This window comes from Fusarium falciforme, chromosome 2 (genome assembly GCF_026873545.1).
Source record: "Fusarium falciforme chromosome 2, complete sequence".
NCBI lineage: Eukaryota > Fungi > Ascomycota > Sordariomycetes > Hypocreales > Nectriaceae > Fusarium > Fusarium falciforme.
The window spans coordinates 1,083,928-1,110,248 of NC_070545.1; the positions used below are offsets into that span (position 1 = coordinate 1,083,928).

Genomic DNA, 26,321 nt, shown 5'->3' on the forward strand with positions numbered 1-26,321 from the left:
GGGATGGATCACTGGGAAATCAGGACAATGATTTGGCCTACCTCTTGAGACAGGAATGGGTTTATCCTACATCTAGCTACGAATACATCAATCGTTACGAAATCTCTCTCTCTTTAAATTCTCATCATACTGCGGAAACCCTTCGCAGTGTTCCATAGCGGAAATATCAGCCAGTGTCTAATCTCGGGAGTGTGCATGTGTTTCCATCGCTAGACACCGCTTCATAATAATAGGGGCTGAAAAGCGGCAACGTACATTAGCTCAACTCCTCCACCAGCCTTCTACCTCAGGGCGTGTTGTCTCCCGGTGAGGGATGTAGATTTCTAAAGAAGGCAACTTATGCACATGTCCGGTTGCTCGAGCAGCGAAGAGCATCGTTTGGCCAGGGCATCATTGGCCAATGAAGATATGCCAGCTACCAGATCGCGCACATAAATAACTTTACGGCAGATTTGCCAGGCTTTTACCATGCCATTCAGAAAATAAATCATAGCTGCATCCCCGGGTTGTGCCCTGCTTCCCTTCCGATCACTCTCACAGTACAAGCTCTAAACCAGTATTCCCTCCTCACCACACCTAAAACATCTACCCAAGCCTAACAGTGTGAGCCCAGGTCTGCTTTTAAACATCGCCCCCATCAGATCTCGTCAGCAAGCGACGCGATCAAATGAGACACCTTCTCATCTTTATCAAGATAGCCTCAACTCCTTAGCGACGACGATTCGCGAGGTACAAAACAAGCTTAGTCACGTCGCCGATACCATCAGTCAGTTAAACGACAATCTAAGAAAGCTCGACAAGGAGGTGAAGAAATTGGCATACATGTTGCCTCCGAAAGGAGAGGAGAAGCTGGAGCACCACGCAGCAATGTGATCAAGGATCAGGAGGAGGGTCACGGCTTCAAGAGGGCGGCAAACGAGTAGGGCAATGTGAGAGATGGGGCTGGCAGAATAAATGGGCGAGAGGCTCATGGGGAAAGAGAAGGAGTTCGCCGATGGATATCTTGGCCAAGCTGGTGATCGAAGAAAACAGGGGGTGGAACAACGAGGGACAGATGAACTCGGGTACAGAAACACTTCTCAGTACACAACTATCTCGAATTTATCATTTTCGAAACTTGGAAACCAATAACAATCCCCAATAGCAGCACAACGCGTTTCATGCCCATCTGTATCTTTAGCTTTGTCCATTGAGAACACAGTCAAAGAACAAGGGCCTCGTCGTGATAAACACGCAAGATTGAAAGAAGCCTGAACAATTCCATTACTTCACTCATTCTCAAAACCAGACATTGAACGAGCCATAGAGTACCTACTTGAACCAAAATTGCCTTGACCATAAATACCCCCATCACCCCAAATACTTTCCATCACATCATCACTTCTCTCTACAAACCTAGCAAGGAGACATCATCTTGCTCTCATTGACACATCTTTCTCGCTCACCAGATTACCTACTACCAGTCAAGACCATGTCTTCATCCGATATCACCAATTGGCTGTCTCGAGTCGTAACCGGCCGTGACACGCCTGGTCGCACCCAGTCCAACCGCCGTGCTGGACGTAGCTCGGAGGACGAGGGGGAAGATGTGCCCGCCGTCGGCGCCATCCGCCTAGACGATCGTCCAGACAACTACTATCTCAGATCGAACTATCCTCCTTCTGAAGATGAGGGGCCAGCCCCCAGCCTCCCCTCCCGCGAGACCGAGAGTTCTCCGGGACCCATTTTTACTCCTTCTTCATCGTCGAGAGCCTCGACTAACAACTCACAGGTCAACCTCGAAGAACGGCGCCGTCAGCGACTTGGTCGTCGGTTTGACGAACAGACGCAGACGACTCGTGAGTTGAGCCAGCAGCCTGAGCTGACTATCCACGAGGAGCAGCTTCGTCGCGAAGGGGCTGAGCGAGCCCTCCAAGCGGCCCGCGCCGACCTCGAGGCTATCCATGAGAGTGTGGGCTCCATTGCTGACCACATTACGCTGGTTGTCCAAGCTTTGAAGCAGGCTGGAAAGGAGCCGAGGGAGGATAACATGGATAGTGCTCTGTCAGAGGCTCTGAGTGTGGGCGAGAGACTCACTGAACTCCACGCCAGCATCGGGGACACTATCCAAGATGAGAAGTGAGGAGATCGAGTACAACTCTCTCCTTTGTACAATACTTTTGGGCTTTGTTTTCCCCTCTGGCGTTTGAGAGAGATACTGACACCTTATCTAGGGCGACCACACCTCAAGTCATATTACTAGCCTGCTTCAGCCAGTAGCCAAGGCAAGGTGAGTGACTCCTCCTGGTTGTATTGCTAACATCTCGAGTAGACAAAGAGTCGCCGAGTAAATGGGTAACCATGAAAAATAGACTCATATTTTCTTTACAATGTCCATATCGTCCCATTTTGATTCAACAAAGAAAACGTGAAATGTTGCTATAGCTGGTCTAGGTAGTTTCTCTACACCCGTTCTTTTAACTCCTTCTTGATCCTCGTCACAGTGCCCGCTCCACCATAAGTCATCCCCGTGTAGATCATGGCCACGCTGGCACCGGCGTTCAGGATCTTTTGCGCCTGCTCGCCGTTGGTGATGCCTCCCGTGGCAAAGATGACCTTCTGGGCGCCGCCCGCAGCCTTGAAGGACTGCGAGTCCAGCATCTTGCGGTACCGCCCCACAAGGTCGAGAGTTCGGCTGTACATGGCAGGGCCTGAGTAGCCGCCAGTCTCCATGAGGGCAGTCTGCTCCTTGGCAGTGAGCTTGACGCCCTCGGGGATGACTCCGGTCCTTCGCTTAGTGGTGTTGCCAACGATGACTCCGTCAACTCCGCTTAGGTGAACGGCCTGCACGATGCCCTCCATCTGAGAATCCTCATCCTCATCAGGCGAGACCTTGACCATGACCTTGGGCCGTTGCTTTCGGTCAGTCTTGGCAGCCTCCTCGACGACAGCACTCAAGAGTCGTGTAAGGGGCTCAGTAGCTTGAAGATCGCGCAGACCGGGGGTGTTGGGGCTGCTGACGTTGACAACCAACACATCGGCGTAGCGGGCCAGTCTTCGCACGCAGTAGACGTAGTCGTCAGCCACAGCTCTCTCATCTCGCTCGTCTGTCTCCTTGTTCTTGGCGATCTGAACAGCCAAAAGTCGACCCTTTCGCAAGCTACCGGGGGGAACGTTGGCCTCGCCGTTTAGAACATCCTTCTCGGTGACACCAATGGACCGGGCGTATCGTCGAAGTCGGTCCCGCAGTCGGATAGCCATGTCGTCCGCACCACGAGAGTTCAGGCCGTATCGGTTAACCATGCCGTCGAGCTTGGGCACACGGAAGACGCGAGGCTTGGGATTGCCTTCCTGGGGGAGGGGCGTGCAACCGCCAACCTCGACGACGCCGGCACCCAGATCAAACAACGCATCAGGAATCTCGGCATCCTTGTCGAGGCCAGCTGAGATGCCAATTGGGTTCTGCAATTCGGTGCCAAACACGGAGACGGAGAGTTCGGGGGAATTGAGTGTCGTGTCGCGCTCGCGGGGGTTGAGGTTCAGCTCGTAGAGCATCTTGAGCGAGGAGGTACCGGCATGGTGGGCGTCCTCAGCATCGGGATACACCCAGCGCAGCACCGGGGGAACGACCCATCGGTGGAAGAAGGCTCGGGTATCTGTGGCATATAGGTACGAGCCGTAGAGGGCGGCGGCACCGGCGGTGCCGTAGAGGACGGCCTTGAGCACGTCTCCTCCGTCACCGGCTTCGGTAGAGGCATAACGGCGCTGGACCACGGGCTTCCGGGGCAGGGCGGCGCGCACCGAGGGAGCCCGGGCGCCGGAGGCGGCGATTCGTGATCGTAGGAGGGCGGCGGACATGGCTGGGAGGTGATGCTGGGCCGGGCCAGCTCCCAATGGATTCTCAACGACGCGAGGGAGTTGGTTTCGGGTGAAGCTTCAAAAAGGCGCCAGACAAATTGTCGCCTCTGAATGGTTGGTTTCCCGGATGGCAGGAGCTCAGTCTCCGCACAGTGCATATGCACTATGCTACAAATATCGCACCCACGTCACTTGGAAGCTACAATATCAACTTCAGTTGCCTCGATTGTCAATTACTTGGTGTAAGCTGTGGTTGTCCTGATCATTCCTTGAACCCAGCCTGTCAATGTTGTTGCATCTCCCGTCCAAGCTCTCGAGAACCACCAGACTGCTACCTGTCCAGCTACTGACCCTGTAACCCCCAACTTAAAGCTCCTCCTTCAACATGATGTAGATCTGAGCCTGGCCCGGCATCAGAGAGTGAGGCGAGTCATTGTACTCGGCAGCCGGGAATTGAACGACCATCTCCATCTTGGCTGCTTCTCCCTGACCGGCCTTCTCAGTCGCGTCGATGCACTTGAGGCTGACGATCTTGCAGGTGAATCGGGGTCGGAAGTTGCGCTCGTAGTCCGAATCGGTGACCTTGGTGTGCTCCTCCTATTCTCTGTCAGCTTGACGTTGTCACATGTCAACAGTCGCAACTTACAACGGAGCGAGAAAGATCAGTGGAGCAACGGCGCAGTCCCTCGGACAGATTCTCACGCAGGTCGAGTTCCTTCATGCAGTAACCAATGTCCTCGACAATGGCCTGGACGGTGTTCTTCAGATGGTCCGTCTCCGCAATGTAGCGCTATCAAAAAAGTTAGCATGAGCAAGTGGTATTGATGTACAGGCTGATGCTCACCTCGAGGACGACGGCCGAGGCCGGGTCCTTGGCTCGGATTTGCTTCGCGATCTCTTCGACAGCAGGGCTCGCCATCTTGTTGCTGAGGTAACTCGAATTGGTGATGGTGATGAGTTGAAGACGTTACGAGGAAGCCATCACCATGAGCTCGCTCTTATATTGGAGGCTCGACCGTTTGACGCTGAAGCGATACATCTCGTTCGTGGGTATAATTCCCCATTGTCATCTTCAGAGTGAATAGTGGAATAGTTCCATTATCATCCTCTGTGTCTGTTTGATATTGTAGAGGATTGAAGCCGATCTGTTTGACTTGACGTGGTTTGACTCTCAACAGTGACAAACAGTGTCAAGATTCTGGTTTCACCGAGCCATATAACTTCCTTTTCGTCCGTTCTTCATTCGATTAAAGATCTAGTTAAAAGAAATTGTCAATTGGGGCATCCTGCTTTATCACATTCAAATGCCCTCTAGACGCTCCACGCACCTTTGTCAGGTCTCTTACATGATCGAACGGCCAACGGCTGCGGCCATTCAGAGCTTTCTGAAGATGTGTTTGACTGCTCTCTTCCCATTTGGGAGGTGTTTATAGACTATTCGCCTCTGTTCCTCCAAGTCGGAGCCGGTAGCTCTGGTGTTCTCATGCATCCGCGTAGCTCGGCGCAATGTTGTAGGTTACCCTCCATTTCGTAGAGTCCTCCTCTCTCGGATATCACGATACCCTCGTCCAATAATTTTCGGTTTTTGGCTTTTTGGAGTTCATCTTGAAGCTTGTGCCGTCGCCTCCTTTCTCTTAGCCACAAAAAGACAGCGACAGCGATCAGAATCACCCCTAATGTGACACCGATGCCGATTCCCGCCTGCGCCCCTATTGATAGTCCTCTAGTTTGATTAGGCGCGGTATTCGCTTCTCTTGATACGTCTGAATTTTCGCTTTCGGATTGTTTCATGGTATTCGGTGGTAGCTCGGCAGTGGAGGTGATTAATGAGACTCGCGATGATGAAGTCAACGACGACTTTGGCAGTGATGTTGATTTCGTCGCCGGCTCTGTGGCAGTCCCGTAGGCTTCCCAGTACTGCTCGCAGATCTTCCAGTAACTATTCTCCATCTCTGGTGCATGTATAAGCAACTCTGCCTCACAAACGGGAGAGGGACATACGAAACATTTCATCTTTACTGCATGATTCTTTCAATTTCCTCTCACGGTTATCCAGACACTCGCTCATTGTATCAACGATAGTCTCATGATCCTTATCGCAACACCAGCAGTCAAAGTCATCTTCTCCACAGCCAGTTGCAGCAACACCAATGTTGAAGCACCCGCTCACGCATTCGGGAACGGCCTTGGCAAGCTCAGCAGCGATTTAATGTGCCATTGGGCAGAATCTTGTTAAATGAGAGTTGTACAAGTCGGTTGAACGAGTGTTGTACGAGTTGGTTAAAGGAGTGCAGTACAGCGGTTCTGACGCGACTCCGATAGGTAAGGGTATCAATGAACGAAACTATAAAGTATAGCCCAAGTCGGGAGCGAGGGAAGGAATGAGAAGCGAAGATATTTGGTGTCACTTGAAATCCTGAAACCTCCTGTAAAAGGGACGGCGTTTAAAGGATTGTCGATCCTCGGCACAGGTTTTCAGCTCACTTGGCACAATCAGGCTGTCGTCGGATGGCCAGATGTAAGATCTGTAGGCGCTTATTTGCCATATATAATTCGGCAGCCCAGTTTCTTTTTTGTAGACAAACAAGGCTCTGTGAAGCCTCTTTATGTATATTTCAACTTGGTCTGTTGTCACTGCTAACTATACCACTTGACTGAATCGATAACAGGCCTAATTGAAGCATATATACTGAGTAAAGGCTCGTTATCTTTAACCGAAAGCCTTATCTAAACCGAGCATTACTGGCTTCCTATGCTCGGGAGGGTAACATACGGCGCTGGTTGAGTTGTGCGGTATCGAATCAGCAAACCCGCCAAGCACAGCGGGTCTCCCAAGATCTGACCTCTGCCATTCAATTGGCACTCTATGCCTTGGCAGGATGAGCTCTCAACTGTGGCTGGCCTTTGGACCATTCAGTAAGCATTCATCGGCCTTTCAGATCCCATAGTTCTTGATAGATATGCTCAGTCGGCGGTACGGTGTAGTTAAACCCCGAAGGACCCTGTCCCTGGTTCGGAAGCCACTTTCAAATCTTGCAGAGTCCGGGCCAAAGTTGGGCATGGGAAACAGAGCCTAAAATGTGGATACCTACTGTCTGGGAAATGATATCGGCATCCGATGGAAGACGGTATCCGTACGGGGAATGCGAATCCGATGGATCTCGGCCTCTATCAATACGAAAAACGAAGGATCTCCAAGAACCCTCTGTCATGCCCAGGATTCTAGACGGGCCTCTTATCCGTCGCAAGACGTCATGATTGGTCACGGCCCTGCCGCTCTCCACATTTCGGTCTGCTGGCACCTCGGGCTTGTCGGCCTCGGGCAAAGGAATAAAAATGACGGCAAGTCCATGAGCTGATAAAGACGTCGTCAGAGCTGACATCCTCCTCCGGAAACATCGCCATCCACTGACTTGAACATGAACTCGCACCTGCGTGGCTCTCAACCCGATCCTGCGAATATGGCTATGCACCAGCAGTTCCGCGAGGCTGTCATGAGAGAAATCATCCACGAAGAGATACTCATCGAGCAGCGACATGAGCTGGCTGCTCTTGCGACCCTTCTGCTTGCGAAGGCCAGAGAAGAAGAAGAAGATTCTTCCAACAGCGTATGGAAGAACTTGCGTCAAGGCCCCCGAAGACCCTCGGACTAATGAACCCTAGTACGAGACGTCATATGAATACTACGAAGAGGACGAGGAAGAGGACGAAGAGGACCCCTCTTCAGTCGAACAACCTCAACCTACTGGCAGGAAAAGGACTCTCCCTCGCAACGATGCGCAGATTCCAGTACCTCAGAAGCGACAGAGGATAGACCCTACGCCCGCCGTGCACCCCCAACCCCCACCCCCGCAAGAGATCAAACGACCAGAGACCCCGCCAGAGGCGAAGAACTGGATGCCTACGTCGATGGGGAGTGCCGACAACTCACACCGACACCCGGTACTTCAGGCTGCACTCCGCAAGGCCCCGATCACGTACGCTCGCCCTGTCGCGCAGACCTTTCTCGAGGAACTGGATTGCGATAAGCTCGGCGCTCTGGACGTCGCCAAGGCCGTCTTTGATATGGGCATCCGGTACTCCAAGATGGCATCGGACGACGAGTTCAACATTGTCTTTTACGTGACTCTGGCGAACCCGCGTGATGCGGTCCGATACAACATTGGTACTCCATCGGAAAAGCATATGATCTTTTGGGGTAGAGTTCAACGCATCACGCATAGGGATATACCACCGGATCCGTTCAAGACCCCGGTAAAGCAACCAGAGAGGAAGGCAGAGGTGAAGCCCGAGCCCAAGGTGGCCACGAGGAGAACGGTGCCTGCACCTGTGAGGGAGAAAGCCGAACCTAAGCCAGCTGCCAGGAGAGTCGCTGCGCCTGCACCAGCGCCCGCAAGGGAGAAGCCCAGGGGAAACCTCAAGGCCAGTCTGATCAAGGAGGTTGACGAAAAGACAAAGATCCCGCTGAACGAGAGAGTACGGAAGTGGCTGGACGAGGTGGTTTCAATGGACAGTAGTTAGTGCAGATTGATCTGGCAAGAGGAGGAATATATGTTGGGATGGAAGAATCAGGATGGATTATGAGCATACATGAGATCGAGATACCCACATGTAACGGAAACGGACGACAACCACGGCATTGCATTAGCGGAATCTTTTTTGAATTTATCTATAATCTAGTTTGATTTGTCCTGTTGCCTGAACGCCATGCAGATGCAAGCCTCAAGGTTGCATCAATCAGGCTGGCGGTTAACCGTTGCCATCGGCTATCGTGAATGTGACTTTGCCATGTTTGATTGACTGTTACACAAATTGGAACAATTGGCCAAATTATCAGGATTGGCTAGGCAACGAATAGTCTTGAGCATTGGCCAAGAATCCAGTGATACCCAAGTTCGCATCAACAACATCAACAACCACTTTGTTTGGATCGACATGTCTTTGCCAAATGCCAAGGCGATAGGACCCGTCCCCACCCAGGATTTAAGCTTTGCCCTCTCATTGATCTCTTTTGAATCGACCGCAGAGACATGCTCTGAAACACCACGCGTGTTGGGTGTGCGTGGAGGCGAGACGCTCTGAGTCGCGCGCAGCAGGGCAATGCACACCCACAATTGACAGAAATAGCACCAGGGCAGGGGTTGTAGGGGGAGGAGAGAATCGTCATCCACACGTAGAGTTGCAACGCAAAATCTGGTTGGCAAGTCTACCGGATCTTTCGGGGGGGCGGAAGATTGACAATATTCCGCTCCATCAGATCTTTCCAATCTCCTATGAAATTCGGAGAAGCTTTCGCAGAGTTGTCATCGGCCGGTAACACACAAAAGAGACGGCGCCGCCAAGGTCTCGATCGTGGTAGCGCAGCCCCCACGTTGCTTGTGTGTGCTTGGCCAAGGAAGGGTCCTGTCCGCGTTGGCCTATTCAGCCACCATCTTTTTGGCTAAAGACATTCATGTTCAGCTGGTCCTGCAGGTGTTCGAAGTGTACAGCCTCAAGCATGCAGCTGCAAGTGTGCGAATTATGCCTCGCCGCACATGAGGAATCAGACGGACAGCCAAAAAGGCAGAATCAACGACAAGACAGATATTCTTGTGTGTCTCTGTTTCAAGGAATAAGACGAAAGCAGAGTGTTTGGTTCACAAGATGCGCAATGCTTCCAAATTGAGTCGGGATCTTCCATGGAAGAGGTGGATTCGTCGTCATTACTGGTACGTGGTGTAAGTGGCGGAGGAACATGTACCTGTACATGTAGATTTTTTTGACAACGGCGCTGGGAGCTTGCCGTGTTGGGCAGGTAGAGGATTTGATCGCGGTAGACCCTAACACGATTCTGCCAGCATCTCGACTCAGGCAGGACAACGCCCATTCGGCCAACATGCGGTCGTTCTACAGCTTGATCAGGCTGTCTGCATGGGGGCTGACGCCCATAAGCAATCCCATCTGCTGACAGGAGGGGGAGGCCCGTTGCGCAGGCGACACGATGGATCCAATAGGACGGGGTTGGATTGAAACTGGCCTGGCAAGCAATCTTGATGGATTCGGCATTTCGGTGAAACCATCCGCAATAGCTACTGCCCCGCTCAACAGAGTCCTGGACTCCTAGGCTCCCTGGGCGCCTCTTGTTCGGGTTCGGGCTGTCAATGGCACCTTTCACGCCGAACCGATGCAGGCGCTAAGATCTCCGCCCGGCGGAACGGTACAGGGCCTGGAGCTGGCGGCGGGGCCGGGCCTGGGCAGACAGCGCCTAAAGGAGCCCCTGTGGTTGCGAGCTTGGGGGCGTAAGAAGCCCATGTACCTGTACATTCCGCCTCCCACGCTTGTTTAGCATCCGTCCGTGTCTCAGGAGCGCCCACCTATCCGTTCATCACAAGCTGGGGTTGGGTGCGACGACGTTTCCAGGTTTCTTTCCAGATCCTGCCTCCAAGTCTCTTCTCCTCTGTTCTGTATCTGCGTATCTTGTTTTTGCTGCTCTTGCGCTTCACCTTGATTCTCTTTTCCGTTACACTACCCCTTCTCGCTATATACTTTTCGAACCTAACCTAAGCTCCCTACGACTTGTCCTATTCCGAGTCCTTGTTCGTCGCTCCCGCAACCGATCTAGCTTTCGCCGTCGCACATGTGGTCCTAACCCAATCTCCGCCCCGACTCTCCTCCCTCTCCCTCCTCTCCCTCCCCTTCCTCATCCTTTGACGAGTCCATTCCCGCAATGGACTTTGATCTCTACGAGCGAAGCGGAGGAGCATCGAGCAGCAACGACGAAAAGCCCCCCGTCTACAAATTCATCGGTATCGCTCTCGCCGTCGCCTCTGGTGTCTTCATCGGTGTCTCGTTCGTCCTCAAAAAGTTCGGCCTACTGCGCGCAAACGAAAAGTACAATGAAACCCCCGGTGAAGGATATGGCTACCTCAAGAACGCCTACTGGTGGGGAGGCATGACCCTCATGATCATTGGAGAGATCTGCAACTTTGCCGCATACCTCTTCACGGATGCCATCCTCGTCACGCCCCTCGGCGCACTCTCCGTCGTTATCTGCGCCGTCCTGTCCGCCATCTTCCTCAAGGAGCGTCTTAGCATGGTTGGCAAGGTCGCCTGCTTTCTCTGCATCGTCGGATCCGTCGTCATTGTCATGAATGCTCCTCACGGCACGAGCGTCAACAATATCCAGGAGATGCAAAAGTACTTCATCACCCCCGGCTTCCTCTCCTATGCTGGTGTCATCGTTGTCGGTTCCGTAATTGCTGCGTTCTGGGCTGGGCCAAAATGGGGTAATAAGAACATGCTGGTCTACATCTCTATCTGCAGCTGGGTCGGCGGCCTGAGTGTTGTCGCAACTCAGGGCCTGGGCGCTGGTATCCTTGCGTGGATCCGTGGAAAGCCTCAATACAAGGAGTGGTTCTTCTGGGTACTTCTCGTCTTTATCATCATCACATTGCTGACTGAAATCGTCTACCTCAATGTATGGATCCCGTGTCTCATGGTGTCTCACTTGCTCACTCCTTTACAGAAAGCTCTCAACATCTTCAACGCCTCTATCGTCACCCCCACTTACTATGTCTATTTTACCAGCACGACAATCATCACCTCGGCCATCCTATTCCAGGGCTTTAAGGGCACTGCTCAGTCTATCGTCACAGTTGTGTTGGGTTTCTTAACTATATGTTCCGGAGTGGTGTTATTACAACTCTCGAAATCAGCCAAGGATGTTCCAGATGCAGCCGTTTTCAGCGGCGACCTCGACCAGATTCAAACCATCGCCGAACAGGAGCAACCAGAGTCTGATCCAAAGGCCGATGCCATCCGTGGAACTGCCGCCATCCTACGGCAAATCTCACGAAGACGACTAAGAATGGAGGCAGATGAGCTCAAGAGGTTACACGAGGAAAAGAGGATGGAAGCAATGGACCCCATTGAGGAAGGACAACAGGCAGAATGGGAATGGGATGGCTTGAGAAGAAGGAGAACAATGACTTATAGGTCCGGCACCGTCAGTTCGCGTGGAAGAACCGCACCATCGCCGCCCCCTAGTTCTGGTCGCCATGCACCACCACCGCCTTCCACTCCCAGGATTCACCCTCCGTTGGGCATGTCTCACTTCCCCCCCTCGGACGACGAAGATGACGACTATAACGACCGGAGCACCATCTTTTCGAGCATCGCGGGTACGATCCGTGGCCGAGCTCGGGGCTTTACCAACTTCTCTGGCCGACACTATGAGGAAGACAACTCTGACGATAAGGCCCGGAGTCCCATGCATCCTGTTCCTCTGACCGAGATTTCTGTTCCTCGAGATAAGCCCGACGATGAGTCAGACGCCTACTTTGGCCAGACCCAGGAGCACGTCTTTGATCGCCAGGATACTGAGTATCGGGGAGCTTCGTCTCACAGCAACCAGAGCCTTGCTCCTCCGACCCCTCCGCCGCACGGTGGAAATATGAGCGGAACTCGACGCCAGTTCTCTTTCCATAATGTTTTCCGGCGGCCTCACTCATCGAGATCCACGTCTGGCGTTGAAGAGCCCACTGAAGAAGAGAGACAAGGGCTTGTCAAGGAGGACAGCCGTGGCCCCGCGTTTCTCTGAGAGGGGTCAAGGCGAAAACAGTACATGAAGGTCTCGTTTTCAGGTTCATTGCATATGCCTGGCGTTGGGTGTTTTCTTGGTTTTATCTATCCCGTTACTTGTTCGCTTCAGGGGCATGGATTACGTGGCGCTTGTGTACTGTCGTCACTCCTGGGTATGGTAGGTATAGACACGTGTGTTGGACGGAGCGCAAGCTTTGATGAACTGCCCTGTACACGCAGAGCTGCTACGGGACACGGGGGTTGGGATCTGGCAGTTGGTGGAGGATAGCAACGCGTCATGAGTCAAGATTAGCTGTATCACGATAATCTAGCATTATTAGCCTAGCCCCTTTGTTTGTTTGGTGAAAAATACGAGAAGCACGCATGTGAAGATGAACACAACAACGCTGTAACATGATCTCATTGATGTCTAGTAATTCATGTAGTCTGAGAGAATTCGCCCCCTTTGTTCCAGAACTCCGCGCAATGCAAAAGCAATACGTGCAGTGCAGCAAGATTCCCCAATGCTGTGCTTGCCCCAGACTCCAAGCATTAGAAATATGATTCAAAAAAAAGACAAAAGGCCGCCCTTCAGTAAAACGCTGCTCAGCATCCAATACAATTTTCTTCCTTTTTATAGCCCCCTTGGACTCTCTACCAGTCAACAGCCCAACCGTTCTCTTCAAGGAACTCATCACAGGCCTGCTTCAGGCCCCGGTTGGGTCGCAGCTCCGACTGGTGGAGGGGTTCACGGGTAAGAGGGTCGCTGGGATGTCGTCGGAGGTGCTCCATGATGGAGGCGCGCTCATATGATTTTCCAGTCTTTGTCTGTAGATATTTAGCGGTCGATGTTGGGTATGTGCAGGGGATAGGGGACTCACGATAACGGGATCAACCATGATACCAAAACTGATGTCATCGATCGCCCAGTCGGGCACCTCGCGCTTCTTCTCGCTGCCATCTCGCGCCTTTTCGAATATCTCCTTCATTCTTTCAATCTTTGCCGCGGTTTCCTCCTCAATCTCTTGCTTCTCCATGCCGTCGTCCGTCTCCGCCAGCATAGCGTCCCTATCCCTGCCAAGGAGCTCAATGACCTCCCTCTCCAGGTCCTTGGTCTCGCGGAGGCGTGTCCTCTCACGTTCCTCCCAGCGCTCCTTCTTGCACCGAAGGACGACGGCCGTGACGTTTGCGAGGGAGCGGTCGTTGGACTCTGCGCAGATGGCGTGGGCGCGCAGGGCGCTCTCGAGGGCGCCGTCAAAGTCGCGCAGGGCGAGTTTAGCCTGGGCGAGGTAGTAGTGTGCCTTCATGTTATCGGGGGCGAGCCGCAGGCATGCTTCGCAGTCGGTGACGACAGAGTCCCAGTAGTTGAGCTTGAGGCGGGCAAAGGCGCGGTTCGTGTAGAGGGTCGGGTTCTTGGGGTCGACGATGATGCTGGTTTCGCTTTGTCAGAGGAAGGAGAAGGGTATATTTGCGCCTGGAGAGCTCACGCCTTGGAGTAGAGGCTATCGGCGCCGGCATAGTCGCCTGCTTGAAAGCATCTGTTGCCCTCCTCCTTCAATTGCATCGACTTTGACATGGTGACTGGTGTCTCGTGGTGGATCGGTTGGGTGTTAAGCCGAGGTGGGGGTAATTCAAAGGAGCTCTATCCGGACAGCTCGGTGAAGAAGCAAGAAGTAGCTATGAAAGATACACTACGAGAAGAGAAATAACACGATCAGAAGAGAAGTAATAAGCTGCTTTGAGGTCAGATGTGCAGCAAGCAATAATGCAAGAGGGGAAACCCCGCGCGCCGAACAAACGAAACGAGGCTGGCTGTTCGTTGTGTAAGAGACGAGATATGATTAGGTAGGAGCTGGATGCCAAACGTCCAAGTAACGAGACCCTGCCTACAACTACCCGTTTCCCCCGGGAGGCGCGGCCATGATTGGATTTCTAAGCGCGGGTGCCCTAGAAAGTTCGAGAATGAGGACGCGGGGGAAGATAGATATAGGGGACTTTGGTGGGGGTGCCTCCATGCCACTTTGCCCAGGTGGTGGACTAGTGGACTATCCCCAGGAACAGGCCTAGTTTCTAATGTCACATCCAACGAACCAACAAGTTATAATTACCACAATCTGCTCTAATTATTATCTATCAAAGCTCTTACCTATCGAGCTCGGCTCTAGTCTAATCGTACATCAAGACATTTCGCACTCTCTAGTGCTGGCGCGAGCCCCTCTGTATATTCTAGTCTATCCTTCATCCAATACTCGATAACTTGTCTCCCTCACAGCTCAACAAGTCGCAAAACCAACTTCTCCTTGGGCCGCAGCGTAAACGTCGGCGCCGCGACCTCAACCGGTCTATCCTCGAAACCAAGCGGCTTCTCAATGCGGAAGCGGCGCACCATCTCGGCCAGCATCACCTTCATCTCCAGCATCGACAGCTGCTTGCCGATGCACATGCGTGGCCCGTTGTGGAACGTCTCAAAGGCGTAGGCGCTCGCCGCCGTGTCCTCGAGGTTGTCCCAGCGGTCCGGGTCAAAGGTCTGGGCTGTCGGGCCCCAGATTGACGGGTGCGTGTTCATGACGGCTGGCGAGAGCTGGATCACGGTCCCCTTGGGGAGCAAGACGCCAGCGATCTCGACGTCCTGGGTGGCTTGGCGCGGTGCCATGGCGACGGCGCAGTAGAGTCGCAGAACTTCCCGCACAAAGTTGTGCAGGTATGGGAGCTTGTCGATGTCGCCAAAGTCGGGCGATGGGCAAGTCTTGTCGAAGCCAATGATTTCACTGCGTAGACGCTGTTGACACTCGGGTCGGCGTGAAAGCTCATGAAGAGCCCAGGTGATTGAGCAAGCTGTCGTGTCGTGCCCGAGGATCAAGAGGTTCAGGACATATTCGACTACAGAATTGTCGTCCCAAGAGGGGTCGGAATAGTCGAGAAGACACTGGAGGGTATCGGGTTCTTGCGTTTCTTCAACATGTCCCTTCTCCAATGCCCGGCGTCTGATAGCGATCATGCCAATGATGAACTCTCGAGCCTGGGTACAAGACTGAACAAGCTCTCGACATTCCTCAATGGGAAGAAATTGCCGGATTGGGACCAGTGAGTTGAGATAGTTGACAATGTGGCCAATCAGAGACGGCTGCATCATGTTGGTGAATGCCTTGAACAGAGGGGATTGGTCGGCCTCAAGGTGGTTGAGGTCAAGGCCAAAGGTTTCGAGGCCAATGACATCGAGGACCGCCTTCCAGATGTTTGTCTCAACTTGAACGTTCCCAACACTGTTTCGCTGTTCAGAGAGGACTTGAGCGAGCTGCTCGGCCTTGTTCTGCACAACGGGGAAGAAGGCTTTGAGGCGTGGGGTTGACAAAGGGCGGCTGATGGCCGCACGACGCTGACGATGAAGCTTCCCCTCAATGAAAGGGAGTCCGTCTCCGACGATCTCATGAACGAAGTCCCTTGCAAATCCCGGCTTGACGAACATGGCACTCTTTGTCTGGAGAATCTCCTTGTACGCCTCGATGGTGTTCGCAAAAAGGGTTTCCGAGTTGGCAAAGTTCAGGTAGCGGATAAAAGGGGCCTCGGGGTACGAGCGAGACCACTCACAAAGGAGCTCCGGGAACCAGGCGACCTGGAGGAACTTTGTCGTCTGGCCAAGAAAGAAGGTATTGTCGGTTGGTCCTGGGAGGCGGCGGAGGGGTGAGACGTAGAAGGGGTACAAGAAGATGTTGAAGGCGGCGACTCCCAACATGACAAGACCCAGGAGAGCCGTGGTCATGATGAGAGTCCACTGTGCTCCCAGCGAGAGCAGAAAGCTCTGCATCGTCAACAAGACGAGACCGCGCGTGGTTCTGATAATCCCCGATCCAACGACAACAAGATACAGGGAGGGTTGGGTGATGAAGTGTGCGACTCGCTCGGCCAATCAGAGTAGGAATCCAAAAAGGCCAAGAAAGAGCGGCGATGATGTGTGCGGTTGAGTCGAGGAATCATGGAGATGCCTCGTCTTTTTTTATAGAACTGAGGGTCCTCCCGTCTGCCAGTGCACGATGCGGCTCTGGCAGCTGGCGTTCACCCTCACGGCAGTGTGAACGGACCGACGAGCCCATGATCATATGGATTCACATGGAAAACAGAGCAGGTTCAGTGGGGAACACGTCATGGGCAGTGCTGCTCAGAGGATGGATGGGAACTTGGTGTTGCTCTGTCCCAAGACGGTCTCATGGTATTGATCTCTCGGCAAGGATTTCCTTGCAGGAAAAGGATCCGTATAGAACAGAGCCACGTTCAACCAACACTCTATCAGCTCAGATGTCCTTCTATCTGTATGTACCAGTAGTGTTCGCTGTCAAGGCTGAAACATGCCAGTTGTGGTAGACGTTCTGGCTTGGAAACCATGCACCAGGACAAGCACCAAACTCGAACACTACCCCATATACTTGATCCAGAAATAGGTCATGGAGGATCAACGAAAGCAAGGATTCCCCTTCCTGGATCCCGATTGGGCCAAGATCTGGGGAGATATATTAGGCATAACATCAATAACCCAGCCGTCAGGATCGGGTCCTTCTTGTATCACAGCATACCCGTCGAGTCCCTCCCCAATGGGACACTCTACCGCAAGGCCCCCATCTCGTATCCTGACACCTCTTCGTGCCCATTCTCCGGATCTGCACAAGGCGTGTATCTGAAACCTGCAACAGGTCGGCATAAAAACGCACGTCACCCCTTCCTTTTCGCTTCAGGGATTCAACTCGTCTATCTTGTGGCTCTGTGGATCCTTTCATGTTTCGAAAAGAGCGGCTGCTATACGTGGGATGTGCCACATGTTCCGAAACGGTGACAGCGAATCGATTGTTTTATGCTATCTGGCAGGATACAACGTCATATAAGACCACTTCGAGTTACGGGGCTATAGTCGAGCAGAGAAACTGGCTGCCTCAATTTCACTATTTGTGACATGTCTGAAAAGTTGAAGAAATATCTTTCGATAAAAGAGGTTCTTATCAATATCATCATACAACAATCGTTCCAGCTTGAATAGTGTAGTGTAGTATAATCTAGCGTCTAGCTCTTTCTATAAGAGACCTGCCGCAGCGTCTCTTCTGGGTATCATCTTCCATCATCTTCCATCATCTTGCACCAACACCAAAAAAATATCACTTTCTCTCCTGACCCAGCCACTCAATCATCTTGTCCACAGCCTGCTGCGCCTCCCAGATGGGGAGCAGCGGCCACACATGCACCATGCCCTCGCCGACCACCAACTCCACCTCGGTGCCCTGCTCCCTCGCTTTGTTGACCATCAACTTGGTGTCGGGCGTCAGGAGATCCAGGTCGGCCGCATAAACCAGCATAGGTGGGAGAGCCAGATCGCCGTAGATAGGGCTCACACACGGGTGCTTGGTGTCCATCTCGGGGCAGATGAGCTGCGTGATCTCGGCGATGCCCTCCACACCCAGCCACGGGTCTGTGAGCGAGGCTGCGTGCATGTCCGGGTTGAGGAGCGTTGAATCCGTGCAGGGCGTGATGGGCACGAGGAGCTTGGCTGTTGGGTTCCCAGCCAGACGAGCTCTCTGTGTGAGGACGAGGGTCATGGTTCCTCCAGCAGAGTCGCCAACCATCCAGAAGGGCGTTGGGTCGTCAGCCCCGGCGAGCTCATCGTGAAGAGGCTGCACAAGCTCATACATCTTCATGAGTCTAGTCTCAGGGCCCAAGGGGTAGATGGGCACGGTGACAACAGCATTCAGCCGACGCGCCAGCTGAGCAACCAGTTCCCAGTGCTGCGAGGTGATATCAAAGACGAAACCACCGCCATGGAGGTAGAGGATGCGTGCAGCCTTGGGAGTATCCGACTTGTGAGTCAGGGTATAGACAACATATCCTGAGCGCTCTGCTTCCTCAATGGAGAAGTCATTGTAGAGCTTCTTGGGCGGCCGGAAGCTGGGGTTCAAGCGACTCTTAGCGATGCGGTTGTTGATGCCCTCTGCGGAGCTCCAGGTTGGCTTGAACTGCCACCAGATGTAGTAGTTGATGAGCCGGGCCTTGAGGGAGGGCATGATTTGAGATGAGTAACAGCGGTGAGTTTGTGTGGTGAAGTGAACGATGCTACTCGTTCTTGATGGCTGATGGGGGTTTTTTAGCTGCACGCCAAGGACATGCTGGCGTGGCTTGAAACAGCCTGTCTCATGTGAACGCTCACCGACATGGGCGAAAGCTACGATTCTACGGTCTCACATTGAGAAGAATTGAGTTGAGACGTAAGAGAAGGAAATGTCAAGATATGACAAGATCCATCTCTATCTTATTTTCACTTGGAGTTTCGCTAAAATGCTGACTGCCATTGCTAGGTCTCGGAGATCCAGGGTAGTCCCCCAGCAATCCAACCTGATAATCACGACCAACGACCAGGGAGCAGGGATACATAAAAGAGGGAACAATTTATCGGGCTGTAAAGAAAATCCGATCGATTGCCGACGCAGCCAGTCATGGATACCAATTAACGATCGACGATCGGGCGGGGGAGGAGAGGGCGTGACAGGACAGTCGAGAAATCAGATCATGTTCAGGCGCTGGGCCTTGTTGGTTGTGATACGGTCCCCGCCGACTCTTGTCTTCTCCACACAGCCCGTCACAAGGCGACGGACCTTGAGCCGAGTTTATCAAGTCCCCCCGGAGGACCGGCGCCTCTTGGCTTTCCTCTACCCCCGCAGCGCCGTGTGTCGGCTGTTGCTTGTTGCTGCTTTTGCGGTGGGCCGGGAGCTAGAGAGGTCTCTATGTCTTGCATGTGGGTTAAGGTAAAGACCCTGATGTTAGAACTATCGATACCTGGAGGATATCGGCAGAGCTCAAGCTTTCATCAGATGCGACATGTCAGGAACCAAAGCGTGGGATGCAAGCGAAAGCAACAGGCATGTTGAGCCGGCCGCGTTGCTGATTCGAACTGGAAGGGATCTTCGATGACAAGAGCCCAGGCTGCCCTCCTACTTGGGATGTGCATGCGGGGTGTCTAGGCATCATGGAGGACTCGAGAGGTCTCTTGTTTCTTTATGAATGGGATTCAAAAGGATTGAAAAGAGGTGGATTACAGAGGTGATTGTCTTGCAAGTTGTCAAGCACGTTTTCTTCAACTCGAGACTTGAGAATCAACCGAGGCTTCAAGTTTGCTGATTAGCCTCCATCACTAACCATTAGCTCAACCACTCTCAACTCACCCTCGTTAGCCGCGACTCCTCGAGGCGAGGCAATCTCGACCGCACATGTCCACCCAATGACGGCAAACCCTCACCTACAACGGTTTTGTTCAGAACTTGCAAGCCTAGCCGAGTCTTTCTGTCTAGACGTCCCTCTCGGTTGGAGATACACACACACACACCTAAAAGCGGCGTCCAGGTTCGAGCCCTCTCAGCCTATGGCAACCCTGCCATTTGCATTACGTCTCCGGGATCCGGGTTTTACCGACAGCGCGACAATCCCGGGCGCACACTCTGGAGACTCTGCCCCCCCCCCGGGGTTGTAGAAATCCCTTCTACGTCAGTGACCGACCACGAGCCAAGAGGGTCCACGGCCATTAATATCAACTCCACCACCCTTCACCTTTCCCTCCCCCCCCCTCTGTCTAATCTGCTACACCCCGCCGACAATCGCTTCACCGACGTCAAGATACGAATCTCCCAGACAAGAGGAAATCCTGTTTCGGTCCATCATCTGAGGGGGACTTGAATCTCCCTCTCTTACCCATCAGCGTCATCGCCATTTGCCGAGGACCGCATCGTCACTCCGCCAACTTTGGGTGCATCACCGACTTCGACTTCCGATTCACCCACTCTTCTACAACTCCTCGACGATGCCTTCACAACGCCCCTACTTCCTCTCCTCCTTCCTCGCCGCCTTCCGCCCTCAAGGCCCCTCCATCTCTACATCCTCCCACCAACCAAACAAGCACACCCGCGACGCAACAACCACCACCACATCCACAGCCGCAGCAGCAGCAGCAGCAGCAGCATCCTCAGCAACCACATCGACATCCACCGCCGCTTCGTCCTCACATCACCACCACCATCATCATCACCACCAAACAACCTCCTCAAGCGTCGCCATCCGCTCACCCGCCTCCGGCCCGACGACGACGGCCGCCACATCCCCCGGCAACGGCGCCGCGATACCCATCCCCGGCTCATCGGGCCGCCGCGGTAGCGATAGCAGCAGCGAGGGATTTCGAGATGTGATAGGTGCCGACAAGTTCTATATCGGCGGTCGCACACCCGGAGGCGAGGAGAAGTTCTTCAAGCTCGGCGTTATTCGGCGCGTGCGGAGCAACGACGGCCTAAGCCTCGATCGCTTGAGCTTATAGGGATGACCACATAACGGAACGTCCATGTCTTTGCGTCTACTTTGGAATGATTTTCGGGATTGGTATTAGCCATTATTACATGGAGGAGCCCTCACGGTACATAGAGCATCTGGGTTGCTCCACGGTGAAGAACGGGGAGATTTAAATCACCGAATGACGATGGGACGAATTGGTTCTACGGGCTCATTATTGTTTTGGCGTCATGGCTACGGCGTTGGGACGTGTTGAGGGGTTTTACACGGGGCACAAATGTCTCCCACAAGTATTCGGGTATGCGCCCCTAAATGACCAAAAAGTGTCTATTGCAGACTCAGTTGCATGAAAAGGGCATGATTCCTTCTCAAAACTACCACATGAAGCGCTGCAGTCGACCTTCGTCGAGCAACGTTCCGTCCTCGGCCTTCCACAAGTAAGGCTTGCAGAGGAAGATGTACCCAGTGACGACATTGATGGCGATGAACCACCCCGTCTCCAGAATGAGACGCACATCGTAGTGCCTGAAAGCCATCACCACAGGCCTCAGCTTTGACAACATCAAGATTCCGACCAAGCTGTTAGGTTCATGATTGTGCAGTCTCCATGCCGGCACCAATAGCCTCCACATGACCCACGGGATGATAAAGTACCGCGGCTCAACCAGAGGCGCTGTCATGAGAGATAACGTCGTGGCGAGTAGAAAAATGAGACCCGTGGATGTGCAAGCTGGCTCAATAGAAGCCAAGAGGGGGTCCTCTTCTAAAGCTTGGCTCAGTTCCTGCTCCTCGGCTCGGGCCTCAGGGGAAGTTTCCTCGATGACCGCAGGAAAGGGAGCATCAGTCTGCCGAGCCGAGGCTCCACGTCTGATCCAGAAAGGATTGCTCATGAAAGGCGCCTCTTCCGAAACCATGTAGCGAAACGAACAAGTATTTCTGCTGCCAATGGAGAACATGGGCGAACAGCCAGCCATAACGTCCCAAGTCATCCAGCGAGCCACTGTGTATGGCACGATCAGAGCATATCGGATCCAGGATGCTCGGCGGATTGTGTACCGGAAGATATAGAACATGTAGTGACGGTTGTCGGCGAGAGTGAAGGGGTGGATGATGGTGTTGTACCGAACCACGGCGATAGAGAGAAGGATTGTGGCGAGGATGTAGATTGGCCAGAGGATCTTGGAGTTGAAGATGAAGTCTGCCATCTGTAGGGGCGCCGAAAGAGCGGGGGGCGTGGTGTCTGGAGCTCCAGTTCCTGAAGCCCTGGTGGGTGTCTTGATTTTGGAACTACCACTGCTTCGAGATTTGCTCCCTTTGCCAACTCTTGTTCCAACGACTGGCGTGGCGGTAGAGCTGGGCGACTTCCTTGGGATCACTCGGATCAGGGCGTTGATAAAGGGGAGGGCGCAAGGAACGAGAAGAGGCAGGGAAAAGAAACCAAAGAAAGGCCAGATGTAGAGCATCTGCGGCAGATGAATGGTGGCGACGTGGTTGGATTTATCCCCTACTTTCAGTTAGACGTGAGTACCAAGATAACATACAAGACTCACCGAGCACAACTCCGCCGTTCCAGAAGACAAATGACCCAAAAGATACGAGGACGGCGACGTATGGCCAGATCTGCCTGATGACGCGGATAGGGTTGCAGAGCGCTGCGATGCCTAGGCTTAGAACGCAAAAGATCACCTCTTGTGTCCTGGTCAGCGACTTGTTCATCTGCATCTAGAGAACTTGACTCACCATCTGGCCAGAGCAGATTCAGCGGAGGGTCGTGGATATCTCCAAGCGAGTACCTCCATAGATAGTACTTGACCTGTTCAACAAGAGAGGACATGGACGGCTGGTCAACCCGCTCTGGTCGCAATGTCTTGATAGCGTGAACCGCCTCTAGGCCGCCCATGTAGACAACCACCCAAAACACATTCGTCTGGCGGAAGAACAAGGTGAAAACCCCAAGAACGACCGTCAAGAGATCGTTCAGGGGTGAGCTCTGATCTCGTCCAAGGCGTCTGAGGTGGTTCAGGTATGCTACCAATACAGCGGCTGTCGAAGCCACGTCGGTATAATACAGCCCTGAGAAGAAGAACAGGAGTGGGAAGAGCGCAATGTTGAACGCGGTGTGAAGTGCGTACTGTGAATGAACGCGCAATCGTATCGAGGAGTGCGCTTCGTACAGACGCGACTCAATCTGATGGCGACATTGCAGAGCCAAATAGGCGAGCAACATCAGGGCGACAGCATTGGCAGCTCGCAAACTGCTTGCATCGCAGACATAGCCCCCAAGAGATCCATTCGGACGTACTACTCCTGGGATCAAGAGGGAAAGAAGATAACTAGCTTTTTGTTAACGTGGTTGAAAAGGGGTACGCAGACAAGACTTACAGCCCTGGAGGCGTTGTGATCTTGTCGTCCCACTCCAGAAACTTGCCCTCACAGTACTTTTGCGCTTGAGGAATATGAAAAACTTCATCCTTTCTGGGATTAGTCTTGTGTGAAATTACCTCGTCACCTATGAGAACTCACCAGGTAGGGCTCTGGGACGACGGCCGAAACGATGTAGAGCCAGGAGAAACAGAGGGCGGCAAGGACAACTGGTAGCAAGCCAGCTAACCAGGATAATGATCCTCTAGACTTGCTGAGGAGACAAAACAAGACAGGGAGCACCACCAGGCCGCTTGAAGCCGTCCAAAATGAGAGGCTCTGTGTCTCCATGTTGACAAGTGTCCAACACAACAGCACGCGAGGGAACAGAGAAAGAATTAAAGTAGAAGTAAATGAAAGGTTATCATGACATGAAAGACGAAAAAAAAAAGACCTCTTCTAGTTGTGAGGCGGGTGGAAAAATGAGCGGATGTCTTGAAGCCTGGATTGACTTGAGAGATTGAGATTATGGAGTTGTTAATTGAGCAGGAGAGACAGTGCTTGGCGCATCGTGAGCTGCACTGTGCCCCGGACGCTTGGTCTCGAATTGGGGTTAAAGTCATCAATTGACGTTACACCAGCACATGGCTCTATAACATGAAGGAATTACATCATATCTCATAATTAATAGGCACAATATATCGAGAAACAGTATTTTGGGTACCTAGGCATTCAGCTGCAAGAATAGCATTTCCCATTCGGGCCATGGCTGCAATGCGAGCAGCCGAACCAGCGACTCAACGGCCGCCAACCAATCACAGCCCGTACATTTCACAGCAAATCATCAAAATTCAAGGCTCAGAACACGTCTATTGGAATATCTTGTACAACCAGAGCCGCCCACGCAACAGAGACGGGCCACTGAATAACGTCTATCGTCCGCATTCCACCATTTGATTTAGAAGGGCTGCAAGCAGAGTTAGCAGGGAGAGAGCTTCATCGGACGAGGTGCGACTCACGTTGTCGGCGGGGTGGATCTCCTTGCGGAAGAAGTCACCGAGGAAGGGGACCTTCTGTGGAGGGAGTCAGCGCTGCGATTAGAGGATGCCACTGCCTGTTCTGTTGCCGTACCTGGAGGATGTCGCGCTGCACACGGGGGATACCGTTGGCGAAGAGGAGGACACCAACGACGGCGGGGGCGCCGTAGAAGGCCAGACGGGTGCCGCTGTGACAATCGGTCAGCATCTTCTCAAGACGCAATCCACCCCTCGAACACGACTGCTCTTCCCATCTTCCAAAGCCCCTTTCGATCATTGAAGCTCAATACTGGTCGTCTCGGTCGCGAGAGCTGATCCAAGGTTTCGGAGGAACGGAAGGGAGAGACTCGGGTTCGCATTCGTGTTCTCGGCGGTAGGGTCGTGCTTTAGGATCGAACAGAATACTTACATTCTGGTGGCAGACTGAACAGTGAAGCCAGCCAGGTTAGGCTGAGAGTGGTACCTATTGCTGGAGTGTTAGCCATCGTCGTTGAATCGTCTCGATCAATCTCGAATGCCGCAATTCGCTCGTGATACGCAGCCGCTCGACAATCGATGCATCGTAGATCGGGTAGAGGAGAAGGGCGTACTTGGGACCGTAGGCGCTCTTGAACTCGGCCATGCGGATGGGAGTCTGTTGAGAATCAGGTCAGCCAAACTTGCACATGGAAATTGAGACGCCGAGGGCCATTGGTAGGCAATAATCGCCCTCTGCGGGAGAGGTTCAACATACGTAGGAAACCATCTTGACTCGTGGGGCGGTGGAAGCCTTGTGCGTCGTTCAATTGCTCGTCGATAGGATATTCGTCGTCGTAAAAAGAATGGCCTTGGTTGCGCGAGTTTGCCGGACGGGAAAGACCGGGTTTGTTTGGCCTCAGGCCTGAACCAAGCTCAAGGGCGGCTCTGCCAATCAAAGCACGAGTTGGTGACCCACCCGACTTGGGAGCTCCTACAGCCTCGTCTTGGAGGTTCTTGTTCTTCCTCTTTCACATCCAATAATTCCTCTTGACGATCTGTCCAGCACGGATCACGGGATGGATACCTTCATTGACCGTCGCTTTGAGCGGCTGGAAAAGGCCCTTGCCAATTTGATTGACTCTGTCACCAAATACCACCCTTCTACGTTGCATGCCCAAGAGCTCGATGCGGCTGACAATGAACTGAGCAAAGGCTTGGAAGAGGGTAAGTCTCTCTTGACGGTATTCTTCCTGGCCCTGATACTAAATGTGTGCAGTTCAAACCCATCAGAACAATTATCTACGGATTCAGCAACTCCGCGAGTCTTCAGCAGCTCTCGACGCCCAGATCCGCGACACCATCTCGAGCCTCGCAACGACGCGCAAGGACATCGTGACGACGCATGCTACTACCTTCTCAGCTGAACCCAACTACCCCATCGCCTACGAAGAACTTCTCAACTATGCTCGTCGCATAAGCAAGACCACTATGCCGCCTGCGGGCACCATCAACCCCGTGTCACCCTCTCCCCCTGAGGGCCAGACACCCGCAGGTCAGACACCTGGGCCCGACTCTCAAAACGCCTCCGTCATGACGCCCTCGGCGCCCCCTACGTCGCAGGTCCAGAGTCCCGCCGTCATGAATGGTACACCGCAAGTGTCCCAGGAGCCCGCGACCCAGCAGACCACCACATCAGCCAACACCAACCTCCCCGAGGGGTGGACCCAGTTCTTGAATCCCTTGTCCGGCCAGCTCTTCTTCCCCTGGCCCCAGGAGGACAAGATCCGTGCTGGCTCCCTGGCCTCCAACCAAGTTCTCATGGAGCAAGGCATCGAACCCAAGGGCTATGATCCCGTTGAGGAGGAAGCGCGCAAGCAACGCGAGGAAGAGGAGCGGAAGCAGAAGGAGGAGGAGGCTCGCCTGGCCCAGGAAGAACGCGAGAGGAAGATTCGCGAAGACCGCGAGCGCCAGCGCATCGAGCGGGAGCGACAGAGGGAGAAGGAACAAGAGGCCTGGAGACGAGCCAGCGTTGTCGGAGGGCCATCTGGTGCTCCCGGCGAGACCAAGAGCACGGCTGGACCTCCCCAGCAAAAGGCCCAGTTCCAGTTCACCAACCTGGATGATTTGGATGATGACGATGACGACGATTGAACCAAAAGCAAACCATAAAATTTTGATCTCTATAGAAACTGAAAACAATAAGAGATGCCTTCCCTCATCCATAACTAACGTATTTGAATTGTACCGGGCCCGTTCCCGATC

The 26,321-nt window shown here is 53.3% G+C and overlaps 11 protein-coding genes across 11 annotated transcripts; 4 read left to right on the forward strand and 7 right to left on the reverse strand.

Annotated features, from left to right (window-relative positions):
• Window positions 1-1,471: 1,471 nt before the first annotated feature.
• On the forward strand, window positions 1,472-2,122 carry NCS54_00229100 (Hypothetical protein; the record flags this gene model as incomplete). Its single annotated transcript, XM_053147893.1, has 1 exon — window positions 1,472-2,122. The coding sequence occupies one exon, from the start codon at window positions 1,472-1,474 to the stop codon at window positions 2,120-2,122; it is 651 nt and encodes a 216-aa protein (XP_053003868.1).
• Window positions 2,123-2,442: 320 nt separating this feature from the next.
• Window positions 2,443-3,837, reverse strand: NCS54_00229200 (DHO-dh domain-containing protein; the record flags this gene model as incomplete). Its single annotated transcript, XM_053147894.1, has 1 exon — window positions 2,443-3,837. One exon carries the CDS (start codon window positions 3,835-3,837, stop codon window positions 2,443-2,445), a length of 1,395 nt encoding a protein of 464 aa, XP_053003869.1.
• A 366-nt stretch (window positions 3,838-4,203) lies between these two features.
• Window positions 4,204-4,756, reverse strand: NCS54_00229300 (Hypothetical protein; the record flags this gene model as incomplete). The annotated part of the gene is made up of 3 exons (XM_053147895.1): window positions 4,204-4,434; window positions 4,484-4,627; window positions 4,682-4,756. 3 exons carry the CDS (start codon window positions 4,754-4,756, stop codon window positions 4,204-4,206), a joined length of 450 nt encoding a protein of 149 aa, XP_053003870.1.
• A 2,500-nt stretch (window positions 4,757-7,256) lies between these two features.
• NCS54_00229400 (uncharacterized protein) lies at window positions 7,257-8,358 on the forward strand (the record flags this gene model as incomplete). Its single annotated transcript, XM_053147896.1, has 2 exons — window positions 7,257-7,445; window positions 7,501-8,358. The coding sequence occupies 2 exons, from the start codon at window positions 7,257-7,259 to the stop codon at window positions 8,356-8,358; spliced, it is 1,047 nt and encodes a 348-aa protein (XP_053003871.1).
• A 2,185-nt stretch (window positions 8,359-10,543) lies between these two features.
• Window positions 10,544-12,415, forward strand: NCS54_00229500 (Hypothetical protein; the record flags this gene model as incomplete). The annotated part of the gene is made up of 2 exons (XM_053147897.1): window positions 10,544-11,293; window positions 11,342-12,415. The coding sequence occupies 2 exons, from the start codon at window positions 10,544-10,546 to the stop codon at window positions 12,413-12,415; spliced, it is 1,824 nt and encodes a 607-aa protein (XP_053003872.1).
• Window positions 12,416-13,050: 635 nt separating this feature from the next.
• On the reverse strand, window positions 13,051-13,972 carry NCS54_00229600 (RING-type E3 ubiquitin transferase; the record flags this gene model as incomplete). The annotated part of the gene is made up of 3 exons (XM_053147898.1): window positions 13,051-13,224; window positions 13,278-13,827; window positions 13,884-13,972. The coding sequence occupies 3 exons, from the start codon at window positions 13,970-13,972 to the stop codon at window positions 13,051-13,053; spliced, it is 813 nt and encodes a 270-aa protein (XP_053003873.1).
• Window positions 13,973-14,662: 690 nt separating this feature from the next.
• NCS54_00229700 (Hypothetical protein) lies at window positions 14,663-16,156 on the reverse strand (the record flags this gene model as incomplete). Its single annotated transcript, XM_053147899.1, has 1 exon — window positions 14,663-16,156. The coding sequence occupies one exon, from the start codon at window positions 16,154-16,156 to the stop codon at window positions 14,663-14,665; it is 1,494 nt and encodes a 497-aa protein (XP_053003874.1).
• A 1,381-nt stretch (window positions 16,157-17,537) lies between these two features.
• NCS54_00229800 (Abhydrolase-3 domain-containing protein) lies at window positions 17,538-18,437 on the reverse strand (the record flags this gene model as incomplete). The annotated part of the gene is made up of 1 exon (XM_053147900.1): window positions 17,538-18,437. One exon carries the CDS (start codon window positions 18,435-18,437, stop codon window positions 17,538-17,540), a length of 900 nt encoding a protein of 299 aa, XP_053003875.1.
• A 2,640-nt stretch (window positions 18,438-21,077) lies between these two features.
• NCS54_00229900 (Dol-P-Glc:Glc(2)Man(9)GlcNAc(2)-PP-Dol alpha-1,2-glucosyltransferase) lies at window positions 21,078-23,415 on the reverse strand (the record flags this gene model as incomplete). The annotated part of the gene is made up of 5 exons (XM_053147901.1): window positions 21,078-22,207; window positions 22,254-22,391; window positions 22,444-23,036; window positions 23,086-23,174; window positions 23,227-23,415. The coding sequence occupies 5 exons, from the start codon at window positions 23,413-23,415 to the stop codon at window positions 21,078-21,080; spliced, it is 2,139 nt and encodes a 712-aa protein (XP_053003876.1).
• Window positions 23,416-24,022: 607 nt separating this feature from the next.
• Window positions 24,023-24,846, reverse strand: NCS54_00230000 (Hypothetical protein; the record flags this gene model as incomplete). Its single annotated transcript, XM_053147902.1, has 6 exons — window positions 24,023-24,031; window positions 24,084-24,137; window positions 24,196-24,289; window positions 24,511-24,564; window positions 24,692-24,735; window positions 24,835-24,846. 6 exons carry the CDS (start codon window positions 24,844-24,846, stop codon window positions 24,023-24,025), a joined length of 267 nt encoding a protein of 88 aa, XP_053003877.1.
• Window positions 24,847-25,120: 274 nt separating this feature from the next.
• On the forward strand, window positions 25,121-26,210 carry NCS54_00230100 (Mediator of RNA polymerase II transcription subunit 4; the record flags this gene model as incomplete). The annotated part of the gene is made up of 2 exons (XM_053147903.1): window positions 25,121-25,283; window positions 25,336-26,210. The coding sequence occupies exons 1-2, from the start codon at window positions 25,136-25,138 to the stop codon at window positions 26,208-26,210; spliced, it is 1,023 nt and encodes a 340-aa protein (XP_053003878.1). The 5' UTR covers window positions 25,121-25,135.
• Window positions 26,211-26,321: the final 111 nt, after the last annotated feature.